Source organism: Cryptotermes secundus, unplaced genomic scaffold, assembly GCF_002891405.2.
Source record: "Cryptotermes secundus unplaced genomic scaffold, Csec_1.0 scaffold699, whole genome shotgun sequence".
NCBI lineage: Eukaryota > Metazoa > Arthropoda > Insecta > Blattodea > Kalotermitidae > Cryptotermes > Cryptotermes secundus.
In genome coordinates, this window is record NW_019738883.1 from 11,883 (window position 1) to 29,405 (window position 17,523).

Genomic DNA, 17,523 nt, shown 5'->3' on the forward strand with positions numbered 1-17,523 from the left:
GGGAGGGTGTTTCTTATGTTAAAGTATGCCGATATAACCCAAAACACCTATGTCCAAAGTTGAACGCTTACAGAGATAATGGTCAGAGAAGTTTGAAACTTTGATAGGTGCTACACACTTGTTGATTACCAAATACATATTAAAACTGGCAGGAATTGCTGACTGCGCGTTCTGGTATGTGAGTGTATGGGGCTAGCGTGAGTTGTTATCACCATACTCAAGGATAAACATCGATAAGACTCGTCAACTGACAGGTAAAGTGTGTGGACTTACCAGAAGACCACACTTTTCTCGGGCCATTATCTCCATAGCCATTCAACTTTGGACATAGGTGTTTTGGGTTATATCGGCACACTTTAACATAAGGAACACCCTCCCGAAGTCTGGCACATTCCTCCTCGGACACCCTCTATAATGCGGATGATAAATATCACAATGCACAAACACTTATTCATGGATATCTGCTTTCAGAGTCAAACTGCAATTTATGTCAATAAGGTGGTTTGTTGGTTCATAGAAATAATAATGTTCAGTAAGGTACTGCAATTACTTAGCATCAAATGAGATATAAAGGTAAAGCTATCCCTGTAACAGGTTGTGGAGGCCTACTGGATTGTAATATGTCAAGGCTGCCACATTTTCTAGACAGTAGGCTCACAGACAGCAGGGAGGTTGTCAGACTTACTCGCCAGCCGCCCTTTACCATCAAGAAGATTCCTGGTACTCATTTCTGTTAGAGGATGAGAGATGGTGATTATATACAGTGAACCTGTGAGGAAGCAGACAGTGGCCTCTTTCAAGATATGCACTAGTATCTGCCTGTACAGATAGGAAGATACCAAAAAAAAGTGTCAGTCTAGAAGATGATCCTATAAAGACTCAATCCAGGTACCCCAAAACAAAGCCAAAGTTCTTATGACTAACTGAAGTGGTGACACACTGCAATGCAGCTTCATTATATGTGCAACTAATCTACTCAACTCATGGCTCACAAAGTACATAACAAGAGGTGATCACAGGGTAGTGGTTAGAAATTGTGTTCTGTATTTGGTTCCCCAGTTCAAATGTCAACCAAAAGACCAAATATTCTGAGACTTCCAGGGCTTTCCTTACTTTCCTTCACATAAATGGTGGGCTATAACTTTTAAAGTATGCCATCATCACTTTGTTTCACATTCTACCCAATTTGTCATGGTTGTCTTTACCAGTTCGATATAACATTAACCAATGAACAGTAATACAGAATTTTAAATTAACCAAACCCACATAAGATAGGAACAACTTAGAAAGGACATTTGAACAAAATCAATTTACATATATATTCTCTCTAATACTGCATTTAATGACGGTATCACTGAGGGGTCAGACATATTATATGGAAGATGAAAATTACAGTCTTGCTTCGATATAGTCTAGAAAACATAAAAGTTAATGTGGCATAACTGCTACACAGACCCTGAACATATTCCTGTACATATCTGAATGTTTTTTAACAGAGTGAAGTCCATTACAAGGTAATACCATAGCTTACTATTTAAACATGGGAATGTACTTAATTTGCTTGCTTGCCCAACATTTATTACTGTACTGATGTATATCACTCTATGTATGAAGAATTGCATCATATGCTTGGAAAACACCTGGTGCCACATCCAGGGCTCTGGACTTCAAGGACAGCTGTGAAAAGAACAGTATATCAGTTCCCATGCTCACATTAGTAATCCAAGGCTGCTTTAAGTGATTTAGTATTAAATATGTCATTAACACTAGAGGAGGACCGTACAACATTAAAACTCTTTTTATTTTTTACAATTAGAAATGTAACATTTGTACTTAATGAAATGTCATGCCACATTCATGTAAGCTTAGTAAATCACGAAAAAATAATGTGAAGATCTATCAGTCAGTTTCAATAACCAACTGGACTGAAAGAGCTTTCAGACTTTATATAACATCTCACTGGGAGAAAACAGTCTCATAATATCCACACATTCAGAACTGTGGTTCCATATAAATCATTCGTTCCATGCAAATACACTCTTACAGGAAGAACAAAATGTGTTAACACAAGCAAGGGCAATTTCTACATTTATTTTGCTGTAACTGATGGATAAAGCACAGATCATCCAAGAAAAGGGAACAAGCAACATGGGGGGACAATAAATATCTTAAAACGGCAGCTATCTGAAAGACCAAGAAGACAGAAGAATAATATCAAGATGGGGTTTAGAGCAAAACGTTGTGAGGATAGGAGATGATGAACACTGATTCAAGATCATGTCCAATGACAGATACTAATATTTCACAGTGCTCAACCTTCAAATTCTGCAGCAAGAGTTAGTTTTGTGTTATACAAGGCAGTGTCTTATGAGATGGTAGTGCAAATATAAACATCAGGGTTTTGACATTGATAACAAAGCTAACCCTAAAAACAGGTACTAAAATATAAATACTGACATTATAGAGCTCATATTACCTTTTACTTCCTCATATATGTAGTGTACATGGTAAAGTACTGTAACTGTGAAAGGAATCAATTTTGAGATTTTGAGGACTTTACACATTTTGAGCCCCTGCACTCTGAATCCCATCTAGTATATGTCTATGTATGTGTGCCTTGCTAGAGCCTGAACATATTTTATTTATATTCAGAATTCAACAGTTTATCCATCACAGGTTGAATATGAACCCACTGGCTCCAAAAACAGAGACTTTCGAGATCAGTGTCTCTCAAGACAAAATGGCGTTTTTCAAATTTTGATCAAAATCTGGTAAGTTGTGGAGACAATTTCCCTAAGTAAAACTGCACACGTGGTATCTTCAGGAAAACTGTACGTGCACTTGGGGCCCAAACACAAAGTGCTGATTTTATCAAAACCTGCTTTATTTGTCAGGTGGATTTTGTTGTTTGCTATTTAGTAATAACAATGTTCTAACAAGCAATAACTGATTTTGGTTCCAAGGCAAATGTAGTTAAGGTCAGTCATATATGAGGAAGTATTTGCAATGTCTTTGTGCCTATTTTTCATCCTCTAATTTCAAAGCATCTATACCATGCAATCAATATATATATGACCATTAACTTACTGTAATGTTTGGATTGCCAGGCTGAATTTTTAATTCATTCAGAACCCATATTCCATTTGTTAGTTTCAAAGACTGGTACAGCATATCTTGGCCCTCTACATTACGTTTTGCAATCGTAAATACATTGTTCTGTTGCATCTTCTGCACTACAGCATCTATTTGAAACAAGAAATCAATGAACACTTTTTAGGGGAGCGTGTGTACATTTCTTTGCATGTATGCATGCACTTGAATGTCATGTATGTGTGTGTGTGTGTGTGTGTGTGAGAGAGAGAGAGAGAGAGAGAGGTCAGCAACCCATATTAATCTACTTTCCTCATACAGAAATATTAAGAATTTATAAAGGCAAGACTGGCATGGTCCAGCGTGAGAATTGCTGGGCCAGCTCGTACCATCTGCTTAAACCTTCTAACAGCAAAGATATTTGTGACACCAATCAGTATTCACTGTTGAACATTACTTTCCATATAGTTTAATTATAAACATGAAAAAATGTAAACTTATTTAATATTGTGAGCTTCTGGGTTATGAATGACTCAGAGGAACCTCCCCCTCCACCTTCAGTGTAAAAGTACTATTGGCATTTGAACTGTGAGACAGGAAAACTATGAAAACTCTCAGTCAGGAGAGCCAGCAACCAACAAAGTTTTATCCTGATGATTACATTCAGTTTATCCAGATGAATATCTCATTACTTACTCACAACCTTCATTTGTATGAGTATTAATATTAATTATCATTTTATCAGTCACAATGATATTTCCTGTATAGATACAAGTCCATGATATTTTAAAATACAGATATACATGTGATATTTAATTATATTTGGTGTAAATTATTATCCAAGTAGTGTAGGTAAAACACTGATAAGCAAATACAGATTTAGTATTACTACTATATCTCACACTATCCCAGGCCACATTTGCAACATGCAGGACTGAACTGCTGACATATGTACTTTGTTGGCTTACTGTATGTGCCCAAAAGAAATTGGCATTTTATTCTTCCGACTATTTCCAAAATTTCCCATGTCTTTAGACAGGTGTCCAGTTATATTTAGAAATACATCTATTTGTACTCATTTCAAGAAAACTGAACTTTGCAGTTTCAGAATAATGCAAACTCTTCAGACATTCAGCCTAGACTGTGACATGTTGAGAACAATACCTGCATTGCACTGAATGTTAGCCAACGTGTACTGAACTTCATTTTGAGCAGGAATATCCTTCCATGTTGCTAGAAAAACTCTCTTGTCCATCTGTCCATCTTCAGTAAAGAAAACATTCACTGGGACTAGACAAGCAAAGTAGAATACATCAATGTTGTTTTTGATGGCAACCTGCATCAAAGGAAATACCAAAAACATTCCACTAAATAAATATGGTAGTTCAAAACACTTCTAGCCCATCTGGAAAACAGAAATGGAACTAAAGTGAATGCAACGTAAATTATGTGGATTCAAAAACCTTAGGTTTAAGGAACAGAAAAATAGAGTGAAACGACTGTCTTGTGTCTATCCTTTTCAAATTCTGAACCAGTTCACCAATATCATGAAACTGAGTATTGTGATACTACACCATAAAGGAATACCTCCAATGCATATGCTTTTAGTTTATTACAAACAGTAACAAGGACATGACAGATGTACAAGCTTCTGAGGTGGGGGTGACATTACTGACACTTAATGTTAACAGGCAGGGTCCTGAATTTATGGTAACAGATCTTCAAGAGTATGTCATTTTTCTTAAGTTTCTTTGGGGGGGGGGTGGAATGAACAACAAGGTGACTTTCGAAATACTGAAGTTAGAACTCACTTCCAGCTGGTGCCCATGTCAAGAAAATGTGGATCTATACATCCACTCCTCCATGTGCCTTCATAGCGAATCGCTTATTTTTTTGAGCACAGGGACAACTTTACCTTTTTACATTTTACTGGAGTTAGGATTATGAAATTTGGCATGAAGATAGATTACATATATACCTAAAAATTATGCATGAGGTACTGTTTATAAATCAAGAATTATAAACATGCCCATAGTGCAAATCTTTGGAGTCCTGTTTGACAAATTTAACATAAAAATTGGTACCAAAGTAACAGGATCTCCCCCCAGAAATATGATGATGATAATCTGTGTATAAAAAGTGTGGGATACAATTCAGTGACCATTTGCCTACATGCTCAACATGTTAACTCATCAGCTAAACTGTACCTCATTGTTGGATTATAAACTTACATTACTCAAATTAAATATTAATATGAGCTGTGCTCAAAATTCCTTGTTTATATCTATGTAAATGGTAATTAATTTTGAAATTTAACATTTATAATTAATGAACACTTCAGAAGTTGCCTTGGAACTTCGATATCAATTTGAAAGAAATAGTACTTTAAATATATCCAATAAAATACAAATTCTGAACATCACAACATTATATAAAACCTTCTTGTCATATAACACATCCTATACTACTTTCTCTGTCAAACATTAATTCCAATGACACAAAAGATTCTAAATATTCTGGTACCTGAAGGTTGTTAAGAGGTTCCATACGTTGGATAGCACCTGTAGTTGCCAAAGGCAATGAACAATCATGTGACATGCTAGGAGGCAGTGGTGTCATCACTTGCAATGCTGAGCTTGGTGTCAAGCCAAAGCTGAAAAAGAATTCAGGCATGACATGGAACTTAATCATTAGAGAAAAGTTAGAAAATGGTCAAGTGTGTACAGTGCTGATGCTCACCTGTTCTTGTTCAACTGAATAGCAAATCCGGCCATTGCCTGCATGGCTTTATTGGTGAATGTGAAGTCCATCTGGATTTGACCGTTTCTGTGAATTTACAATCAACAATGATGCAACATTAAATTACACTAATCAGCAAGGGTATGGTAACATAAATGAAAACAAGCTTCTCAAATTAATTCTGATATGCTGATACAAATTGGGACATAAATTTTGACACTGTGTCACAGTTCTGTATATTAAATTTTATGCCAAATGACATCATTTTTCCACTTTTGTACTTCCTTCTTACATTTCTTATCATTTTTCAACTATAATGTACGAATAACATGTCTTGTTAGTGAGTGAAAATTTATTGTCATTTCAACACTATTACTTCAAATTGCATGACAAGTGGTATGTACATTCATGTGTCTTGCAGAAAAAGATAAAAAAACTGATGTTAAAAATTCCTGACTGTCATTTTTTGATCAACATACCACATTTATTAAAAAAATAGCTTATTTCATATGTTATCCATGATGTTATACATATGCTATCTCTGACAAATTTAACATATGTATAACATAATTTTTTGTATTAGGGCTCTTCAGTACTTCACACTGTTAACCTTTTTAATTAATACAATAATAAAGTAATCATTTTGTGAACATTTTGAACACTTCATGCAGTACACACCAGTGTATGACGAATTTAAATATCAGAAATGAACTCAGAGCATTGGACTTTCACTGTCAAAGATGAGATGAGAATTATACCTTCGTGAGAATGTTCCCCATATATCCAGTCCTTTTCCTTTTTCGGCGGGCAGCCAGTTAGATTTTGGAGGTGAGTATGATGCAGGAGTAGCTGAAAATCCAAAGATGTCTCCCAGAAGTCCTGTAGTTGACTGTGACACAGGGGCTGACCCAGCAGTTCCTGTTGCAGCAACATCTCCACCAAGCTACAGGAAAAATTTGCATATATTACTATTCAGTTACAGGATGCCATAAAACATTTACTCCCCTGGTTTTGTCTGATAATTATCCTATCCAGAATGGTCTAAAAAAGAGGAGATGCTTTATCACCACTGCTTTTCAACTTTGCTTTATAATATGCCATTAGGAAGATCCACGAAAACCAGGTGGGACTAAAATTAAATGGGACACATCAGCTCCTGGTTTATGCTGATGATGTGAATCTACTGGGTGATAACATAGGTACCATAAGGAAAAACACATAAACTTTAACTGACACTAGTAAGGAGGTTGGTCTAGAAGTAAACACGAAGAAAACTAAGTATATGTTGCTGTCTCATCAGCAAAATGCAGGGAGAAATCATGACATAAAGAAAGGTAAGAGATGTTTAAAAAATGTGGCACAGTTCACATATTTGGGTACAATTATAACAAATCGAAACCTGATTCAGGAGGAAATTAAGAGGTGACTGAACTTGGATAATGCCTGCTACCATTCAGTCCAGAACCTTTTGTCTTCTCGTCTGCGGTCTAAGTATATAAAACTATAATTTTACCTGTGGTTCTGTACTGGTGTGAAACTTGGTCTGTGACATTAAGGGAGGAACACATACTGAGGGTGTCTGAGAACAGGGTGTTGAAGAGAATATTTGGACCTAAGAGATATGAAGTGATGGAAGGTTGGAGAAAACTGCATAATGAAGAGCTTTATAACTTGTACTCTTCTCCAAGTATAATTAGAATAATCAAGTCAAGGATGGGCAGGGCATGTAGCATGAATGTGGAGAAGATGAATGCATATAGGATATTGGTGGGAAAGCCAGAAGGAAAGAGACGACTAGGAAGACCAAGATGTAGATGGGTGAACAATATTAAAATTGATCTTAAAGAGAGATAAGATGGGATCATATGGATTGGATTGATCTGGCTCATGACAAGGACCAGTGGAGGGTTCTTGTGAACATGGTAATGAACCTTCGGGTTCCATAAAATGCTGGGAAGTTCTTGAGTAGCTGCATAATTGGCGGCTTCTGAAGAAGGCCTCATTTCTGTGTGCGAGTGGTTTCTAAGGCATGCCAAACACCAGGGACTAAGATTTATTTCATGCTAGCATATCATTCCAACAAATATCATATGGATCTAAATTACATAATTCAAAACTGGTGCAATGCCTTAACATTTTCACACTCCCTTCACACCTCTATGGTAGCAACTACCATTGATAACTGACTCCATTCTATTCACTACATAACTTAAAAATTTCACAAGCATAAAGTATGATATCACAGAAAATATGACACGTTTTAAAACCAACCAAACGTATGTATGCATGTGCATCATGACCAAAAGCAAAACCAGAAAATGTGTATATCTGCTTACTGCACTGTCCCCACTTTCAAATACATATAAATTTGCATGCATCTCATGAACAGGTTAAGAATATTAGATAAAACTAACCAAACTGTCAAGACCTCCACCTAAAAGGTCAACAGCAGGTGGAGAGAAGACACTAGTTGTGGCTGGTACTGGGACAGATGGAGCACTGATGTCCATGCTGAGTAAGTCGCCAATAAGCGAATCTTGAGCTGGGATAACTGCCGGTGGGTCAGTTACCCCAGAGGCAGTCTCCAGTACTGTCTCTTGAGAACCAGCTCTATAATGCATAAGTACAATATATGAATTTTATGGGTGATACATATGACAAAATACATAAAATATATGACCATAAAGATAAAGAGAAGGACTAAAAAGGTCACTCTTCACAGCTTTGCTGACATCAGGATATCATTGTTCTCAATGTTCATGCCCCAAGAGAGGATAAAAATGATGTAAAGGACAGGTTCTACAAAGAACTAGAATGTGTATTTGATAAATTCCTTAAATACCATATGAAAATTTTGTTAGGAGATTTCAATGCCAAAGTAGGTAGAAAAGGTATTTTCAAACCAACAATTTTGAGTGAGAGTTTTCATGAAATAAGTAATAATAATGGAGCTAGAGTAGTAAACTTTGTCACATCAAAAAATCATATGGTCAGAAGTACAATGTTCCCACATCGTAACATTCATAAATGTAGAAAGTCGTCTTCTGGGTTTAGGCGCCATGTATTCTTCGTTTTGGCTGACGTTTCAGAGGAATGAAGAATACACGGCACCTAAACCCAGAAGACGACTTTTTTCATAGTCATCGCCGTGAAAACCTCAAAACTTACATTCATAAATGTACTTGGACATCTCCTGATGGGAAGACAAGCAATCAAATTGATTATATTTTGATAGACAGGATATGGCATTCAAGTATACCTGATGTCCGATCATTCAGGGCAGCAGATAGTGATACTGCCCACTAACTGGCGGTGGCAAAGGTTAGGGAAAGACTGGCAGTGAGTAAGCAAACAATGCACAGAGTTCATATGGAGAGGTTCAATCTCAAGAAATTAAAGGAGGTAGAGGGTAAGGAGCAGTATTGTGTTGAAATCTTAAATAGGTTCACAGCTTTGGATGACTTGGACACTGTAGTGGATGTTAATAAAGCTTGGGAAACTATTAGAGAGAATTTAAAAAAATTTCAGCCAAAGAGAGTCTAGATTATTATGAATTTAAGAAGCATAAGGCATGGTTTGACAAAGGATGCTTAAAATTATTAATCACAGGAATCAAGCCAAACTGTAGTCGTTACATGATCCAAGCGAGTTAAAAGGGGATAATCTGAACAATATAAGATGTGAAGCCTGCAGGCATTTCAGGAATAAAAAGAGGGAATATCTGCAAGACAAAACTGATGAGGTGCAATGAACAGTCAGAACAAGAACATTAAAGACCTATACACAGGAATAAATGAATTTAAGTTGGGTTACCAACCTAGAAGTAACTTAATGAAGATAAGAATGGTGACCTGCTTGCAGATTCCCACAACATTTTATCAGGTGCAAGAACTACTTCTGTCAGTTATTGAATGTACATAGTGTCAGTGATGTTAGGCAGGTAGAAATATATACAGCTGAGCTGTTAGTACCTGATCCTAGTCCTTTTGAGGTTGAATTTGCTATTGCAAATTTGGAAAAGTATAACTCAGCAGCAGAACTGATTCAAGCAGGAGGTGTAATATTAACTGTATCTGGAATAAGAAAAAACTGCCTGAACAGTGGGAGGGAGTCTATTATTGTACCAGTTCACAAGAAGGGTGATAAAACTGGCTGCAGTAGTTATTGTGGTATATCACTGATAACTGATAAACTTCATACAAAATTTTATTCAATATCATTCTCTCAAGGTCAAGTCCATATATATAAAAGTAAAGTAAAAAGTAAAGCTATCCCTGTAACAGGCCCTGAAGGCCCATAGAGTTGCAAGATGTTGAGGGTACCACATTATCTAGACAATCGGCTCAAAGATGGCGGTAAGGTTGTCAGCCTTACGCTCCGGCCGCGCTTTACTCCCCAGGAAAATTATTTAACCCGTTGCCGTGGTTCGTCGTGTATGTTTCNAGTTATTGTGGTATATCACTGATAACTGATAAACTTCATACAAAATTTTATTCAATATCATTCTCTCAAGGTCAAGTCCATATATATAAAAGTAAAGTAAAAAGTAAAGCTATCCCTGTAACAGGCCCTGAAGGCCCATAGAGTTGCAAGATGTTGAGGGTACCACATTATCTAGACAATCGGCTCAAAGATGGCGGTAAGGTTGTCAGCCTTACGCTCCGGCCGCGCTTTACTCCCCAGGAGAATTATTTAATTAATTCCTGGTACTTATTTCTGTTAGAGGCTGAGTCGACCCCAAGGCCATAGTGCGACTGGAAGGATTAGATCAACTGAAAAAAATCCAATGACCTCATCGGGACTTGAACCTGAACTACAAAATGCTGGGAAGTTCTTGAGTAGCTGCACTGTTGGTGGCTTCTCAGGAATGGCTCAGCTCCATGAAGTTAGTTTAACACATGAATAGATGATGTGATGGCAACACACTCAAAGCCATAACACATAATATGGTAGTATAAAAATGTAATTCAAGCTACACCAGACAGTACAAAACTTCAACATAAATTATGTGACAGTGTTGAAGTAAGTAAATTCACCATATTTCTGCATAGCAAGTAGTGGACAAGTATGTACTTCACTCACACTATTATATTAAATATTTCATTATCAAATTGAATTACCGTGTACAGGGATTGAAAAACATGGTCATCTGGTTGCCAATGGTAACCACAATGTTTTGCCTGGCAAATAATAACCTCTTCAGCAACTGTGAGTTGGGATTATTCAGCTTCACGTTCTCAGTCAGTCATTTATGGCATATAAGAAATGATAACCCACGCCAAAAGATGTTAAGATCAACATAACCCCATAAAATTAATCTTTCATTTAAAATTGAGCTTTTCTGTCATTATCTCATGCATGGTCTGCAGGTATTAGGGCAAAAATTACAAAGGGAAAATATGAATTTTCTGTGCTGATCAGAGGTAAGAGCCACAGCAAGGTGGCAGAAAATAGTGAACCTCCCATTCCTAGCAACCAGATAAAAAGAAATGTTACCCCTGTCTGTGTGAATGGACTTTGAGTTTGCCAAGGGCTAAAATATATAAAGGGAACTAAAAGCAGTAAATGGTGGTTCAATATCATCACTGAAACTCTTACCAGTGGTATGGGATAACTTACCTGGCTGGCAGCATTTTGCGTACCCCTGCTCCTCTTCCTTCCACAAATGCATTGGGTGGTTTATGATACACAGAAGCAAGACTAGAAATATGACATATCAGCTCATCAAGTAGTGTTGGTTCCAAAAGATCTGTCTCTTCAGAGATCAGAGGTTTCTCTGCCAGAACAACTTCCTTAGCTGCAGCTGGGTCAGTGGAAAGAAGACGCCAATAAATGAAACCTCGATCACGTAAGTCTGGGTTGTCTGAGTCCTGAGTCGCCAAGCTCAGAACCTGCTGAACCAATTCCTGTGTATCTGTTGGCCTCTTCAGAAATAATTTGACAATGGCTGTAAGTAACTGGAGTTGAACCTGTGTGTTCTCATCATGGAAGCCTTCTAAGAAGCTCTCTAAGAGTTCATCAGCATTATCAATTCTTTCTGCATATTCTCCAATAATCCAGATCATTGATGCCCTAGGATAGAGGTACAAAAAATATAACAAACCATACAGAAAAGCTGGATTCATGCAATTTTCACAGGAAAGTTATCACTTCTGTCTTAACTGATATTTTCTTGGCTTCTCTGTTATACATAATACAGGTATATAACGAATTTTCATATCCTCCATACAAAATTCTGTTCTCTCATCTATCTCTGATGGTAATCATCAAGAGTGTGTTCAAATGCCAACAAGTAGGGTCATGAAAAATTAAGGAAACTGTGAGGCCATAAGAAATGGTATTATCAATTTCATTCTTTGACCTAACAATACCATATTGCAAAAAGAGATGCAATTGATTCAAATATAAACTACCTAATAACAAACTGTTTAACATGGAGACAAGGAATTTATTCCACAGCCTAAGCATTCTACACCTTACCTGGCCTCAGGTTCATCAAGCGTGTCTAAATTCTCACAAAGCGTGGAGATTATGCTCTCATACTTGTTGGGATACTTTCGGAATATGTCCTTGATCACTACAATAGCCTCCTGTACAACGTAGTTTACCTAAACATCAAACAGATGATCATTTAACACTTTTAAACACTGCATCAAAATTAAAGTATGCTGAATTTTGAAAAATGTCTGTTCATATCTTTGTCCTTTTAAATTTCAGCACTCTAACACTTTCATTTTCCATTTTTCGCCACACACATAAGTGAATCAGTCATGGAGAAGCAGTGGTGGTGTGTGTACACTTGTGAGAGAGTGAGGGACAGCATGTTGCCTGCCTGTGTGTGCCTCTTATTCAACTCCTCTCCCTTTAGACCATTCAGAGAGTGATAAAGGCCATGCTGCTTGCGCAAACATGACAACATTCTTAAAGCCAATCTCTGACATGATGTACTCATAACAGTCACTGAGAGCCTTAAGAGAGGATAGTTTTAGTTGAGTACAGAAGGCAGTGTAAAGCAGACATGAAGCAGTGACTGCTAGGAATCAAGAGTTAGTCAGTACAGTCCAGAAGCAAGTCAGTTTAGGGTATAAGTCAGTTGGCAGTTCAGCTGAGTGCAGAAGATCAGAAGTTAGTTCAATGCAAGCAGATGGAAAATTCAAGAAGGGGACGGTGCAACGACTGAACAGTGGTATTACAGTGACAAAGCAAGTGGACAAAAAAGTGACACCAAGATTATAAGTGGCTAATGACAGTCAGACAGTAACTGTTCAAAATAATGATAAACATTACAATATGTTACATTGTAAGATAAAGAATCTGAGCTGTTAGTGAACACAAGAAACCTGATGAAAATGACAACTCTCTCTCCCCCCTTTACAAAGTCCAATCCCAAATGAGTGAACTTCAAGCACAAATATTTTTTTAAATACTATGGATGAATTTAATGTAATCTTTGATAAAAATGCACACCACATAACACAACTTTATACAACAGAAATTATCAGTATCATACAAATTACAATATAAAGTTAAAGAGCATGTCTTCTCAGTCTTCTTACAATCCTAAGATATGTGAAATGGAAATACAAATTCACAGATGGAGGAAACAAGCTTTTAATATTGTATGTTCCAGATCTGTGTGCACAGAAATGCAAATATTTCATCAAGATGTCACAGAAAACAATATTAAAGATAACGATAATTTTTTGTCTCTTTCTTTTAGAAGTAAATAAAGCAGTGTGTGGTATCTAAAGGCTATTCAACATCAGGTCATTCTTCCTGTGGTCCACATGTGCGCGCGCGCACGCACACACACACATGGTAATTTGATCCTGAGAGTTATGTTGGCAGTGAAATAGCTACTGGTAGGTTCTCCCATGCTGGACAGGTCATAGGTGATGATCCAGCCAAAAAGGGATACCCTGGTCCTCCAGGTGGAGGGTTGGCTATAGGGTTGACAACCCCACCCCATATAAAGCTTTAATTGTTGAGAAGCTTTTAAAAATTGCAGCTGGATAGAAACACCTGAATGTAAATGAAAGTCACAGGATTGGGACCAATGGCAAGCAATTGTAAAAGGGGTCAAGGCTCATCATGAACTGTAATGCAGGAGGTGGAGGAGAATGTAATTAAATTCTGTAAAATTATATCAGTGAAGGAAATTCAGGGCATCTCACTTATCATTACTGCCATTCTTAGGTACATTATAAAGCACAGTTACAAGGAGTTGATCCTATTTTTCCAAAATAAGGGTATTATTCCATTACAAGTCACTGCTACTGACAAACTCTTTTATTCGATGACACATTTCCTTAGCACAGAATAGTGCACATCTCCATACAGGAGTGGTTTACATGCAAGAAAATGTCAAACGAGGAATGGCATGAGCAGCGACATGATTATTCAGTTAATATGTACCCATCCTAGTAACACCAATACATTCTACATCAATTCTTTTATGATCAGGTAAACACAGTCACCCATAGTTATAAAATTTATGACACAGACACAAATATATAACAAACCTTTGTTTGAATTAGATCTAACAGTGTAGACACACATCGTTCTGCTGACTGTTCTACTTTAATAGCGCATCTGCCAATGGCTCGAACAGCTTTTCGTACAAAGTCCACATCTACTTCTGTGGCATACCTGGAAAGTAAGTTACAAACTCACACTTCATAGTCTTATTCAATTTATGGACTTTTTTAAACAGAAAACTAGAGGTTTTAAGATGTATAGATATTAAGCTCAATTACATAATTCCTTCTGCATAAGCTTTAGAATGCTATGTGCACATTCTGTGAAATTTTTCACTCTTGAACAGTCTACTGCTTGTGTATCATTTACTTGAATATTAGCAGAGGTTTCATCAGACAGTATACAAACATTTCAAGAACAAATTTGTCACTTCAAGTTTCCATATTAAAGTTACATTTAAGTCTTCATTCCCTGGTTTGTTCTATTCGGTTATTTCACGATGCTGTGTTAAAGTAACAATGAAAGAGAAATGGCAGGACAATTATGAATGAGAAATGGGAGGGATGTGAAAGGAAGAGTTCCTGGTCTGCTTTATTGAACTATTCCAAAATTTAGCTTGGACTGCAGGATACCAACGCTTCCTCAATAACAAAAAAAAAAAAATGATAAAATAAAATAAAACAAACAATAAGAAATAACAGAATACAACGGTTAATGGTACAAAATGAAATCCTCTGTTGCTACAGTAATAGAAAACGCCAAAATGGAAATTGACTCAATTTGAATCACTTAGGTAGAAGCATTCTTGAAACTCCTAAGTACAGAAAAGTGACAGGTTATTATGAAATTTATAAACTGATTAAATATTTAAATATCACATATGAGAAAACATTATCTTACATGGGTATTAAAGGTCAGAAAAACACACTAGTATGAGACACAAGAATAATTTAACATACAGTGTCCAGATTCTGTTAGGACTGTGTCCATTAAAAATACAAGACATGAATTATTTTCAAAATTTCACTCTTTTTATTCAAAATAGTCTCCTTCTGAATCAATACATAGCTGGAATCGATTGAAAAGTTTTCAAAAGCAGTACTCCTTTTGTGGAATCACATTTAAAACTGTGATACATTCCCTTTGGATATCCTGGATGGTGTGGTCTGTCTCCTTTCATTGCCAACTTAACTTTTGGGAACAACCAGAAACCTGCTGGAGCCAAATCTGGTGAATACGGAGGATGATCAAGGACTGTGATCCCTTTTCTGGCCAAAAAATCGCACACGATCTTCGATTTGTGGGGTGGGGCATTGTCATGGAGGAGCAACCAGGAACCTTGCGCTCAATATTCAGGTCGAATTCGAAGAATTCTCACGCACAAACGATTGAGGACTCCAAGATAATAATCAGAATTCACTTTTTGACCTTCTGGCAGAAATTCCTTGTGAATGATTCCTTTGGAATCGAAGAAAACGGTTAGCAGTGTCTTTATTCGACTCTTTTGCATGCACACTTTCTTTGGTTTCGGCTTCTCGGCTCAACCATGCTGCACTCTGCCGCTTTGTGAGAGGCTCATATTGAAAACACCATGACTTGTCACCAGTAACAATTGGATTTTGTAAATTTTGTATCACTTTGGGCTGACCGTAAAATGTCTCTGCAGTGTTCCACTCTGGCATGTTTTACATCGCTTGACAGCACGTGCAGTATAAACCGCGCACAGACCTTCAGTTTGCCCAATTCCTCTGTCAAAATTTGATGCACAGTACTTCTTGGTATTCCCAAAAGCTCCTCGATGAGTCTTGCAGAAACACATCTCTCTGATGCAAGGATTTCGGTCACTTCTTTCACATTTTCTTCAGTGCGACTTGTTCTCGGCTTTGATGCACGTAGAGCGTCTTCAATGTCCTCCCTGCCATCACAAAATACAGCATACCATCGAAAAATGTTTGAGCGACTCAAACAAACACTACTGTACACACTTTTCTTCATTTCGTACGCTTCTCCAGCTGTTTTGCCTAACTTCAAACAAAATTTGATGTCTGGTCTCTGTTCAACCGCCATTTTCCGAGGAGCGTCAGAACAGTACCGTTACTTTCAAGGTCAGAGCACACGATGCAGCGATGTTTGTGCTTTAAAATTACAGACAGCCAGAGCTGAAACTTCAAGAATCTTGACGCCATAACTCGCCAACAGATGGCATTAGAGGGCAAAATTTAAAAAAATTAGTCCAAACGGATCCTGGACACACCTTGTATTTAAGGTTTAGCGTGATTTTCCTCAGTCACTCTAGTAAAATGCTGGGATAGTACTGAAAACTGTGCCATGCCCACTTCTATCCACATCCCTTCCAATTCATTATTTAATAAAATCACATTACCACTGGACACTATTTTCTGTAAGACATAACTTCATTAAATGACCATAAATATAAATAATAATGAAACAAAGTTGTGGAAGAAATCATTCATGACTGAAATTAAGACAGATCTAATTTTCTGGCATTTTCTTGGAGGAAAGACATGAAAAACCTCAGTCAGGACAACTAAACTCCAGGCTAAGAAACCAGGGCCTCCAAATATAAAAGAAATATGCTAAACATCTGACCATGACATTCAGTCTATAGTAGTAAAATAAGAAAACTATTATACAAAGTGATCCAAATATAACACTGCACATATGACCTTCACATAGAGGTCTTGAAACGGGCCACATAGAGTAAATCTACTACATGTGATCACTATTAAGTATCGTAATGTAACAATCAGCTGATATCTTCCTATTAAATTGACATTAATATGAACTTTGTTCTAGGCTCCTCAAAACTATGGTAATACAAAAAAATAGCAACTTACTCTTTGAGTTCTGACAGAACTTGTGCAATGTTAGCCTGAGATGCAAGACGGATCATAATGTCCAGTTTTTCAAGCTTCACATATATGGGATCATTGTACTTGACAAAGAACACCTTCATCTCATGCTTCAGGATGTCTGGTCGCTTCTGAACAATGAGGTTAATATTGCGAAGTGCCACATACTGTACCTGTACAGAAGTTTAAGAAATTTAAAACCTTACACATACACACCACCTACCTTACTTCGTGGAACTGAGCCAATTGTGCTGCCACTCAAGAACTCTCATCATTTTATGGAATCTGAAGGTTCATTACTGTGTTCACAAGGACCATCCACTGGCCCCTAACCTAAGCAGGA

General features: G+C 37.1%; 1 protein-coding gene across 1 annotated transcript in view; it reads right to left on the reverse strand.

The window, feature by feature from the left end:
* Positions 1-1,319: 1,319 nt before the first annotated feature.
* LOC111871255 (AP-1 complex subunit beta-1) overlaps positions 1,320-17,523 on the reverse strand; it is a 45,679-nt gene continuing 29,475 nt past the window's right edge. The window contains exons 7-17 of the mRNA XM_023864229.2: positions 17,166-17,353; positions 14,352-14,478; positions 12,310-12,437; positions 11,449-11,901; positions 8,244-8,439; positions 6,588-6,772; positions 5,830-5,916; positions 5,614-5,743; positions 4,255-4,426; positions 3,088-3,242; positions 1,320-1,677 (exon numbers count right to left, since the gene is read on the reverse strand). Of these exons, the coding sequence (XP_023719997.1) occupies positions 1,603-1,677; positions 3,088-3,242; positions 4,255-4,426; positions 5,614-5,743; positions 5,830-5,916; positions 6,588-6,772; positions 8,244-8,439; positions 11,449-11,901; positions 12,310-12,437; positions 14,352-14,478; positions 17,166-17,353 (1,896 nt within the window). The 3' untranslated portion in view covers positions 1,320-1,602. The remainder of the gene's footprint in view (positions 1,678-3,087; positions 3,243-4,254; positions 4,427-5,613; positions 5,744-5,829; positions 5,917-6,587; positions 6,773-8,243; positions 8,440-11,448; positions 11,902-12,309; positions 12,438-14,351; positions 14,479-17,165; positions 17,354-17,523) is intronic.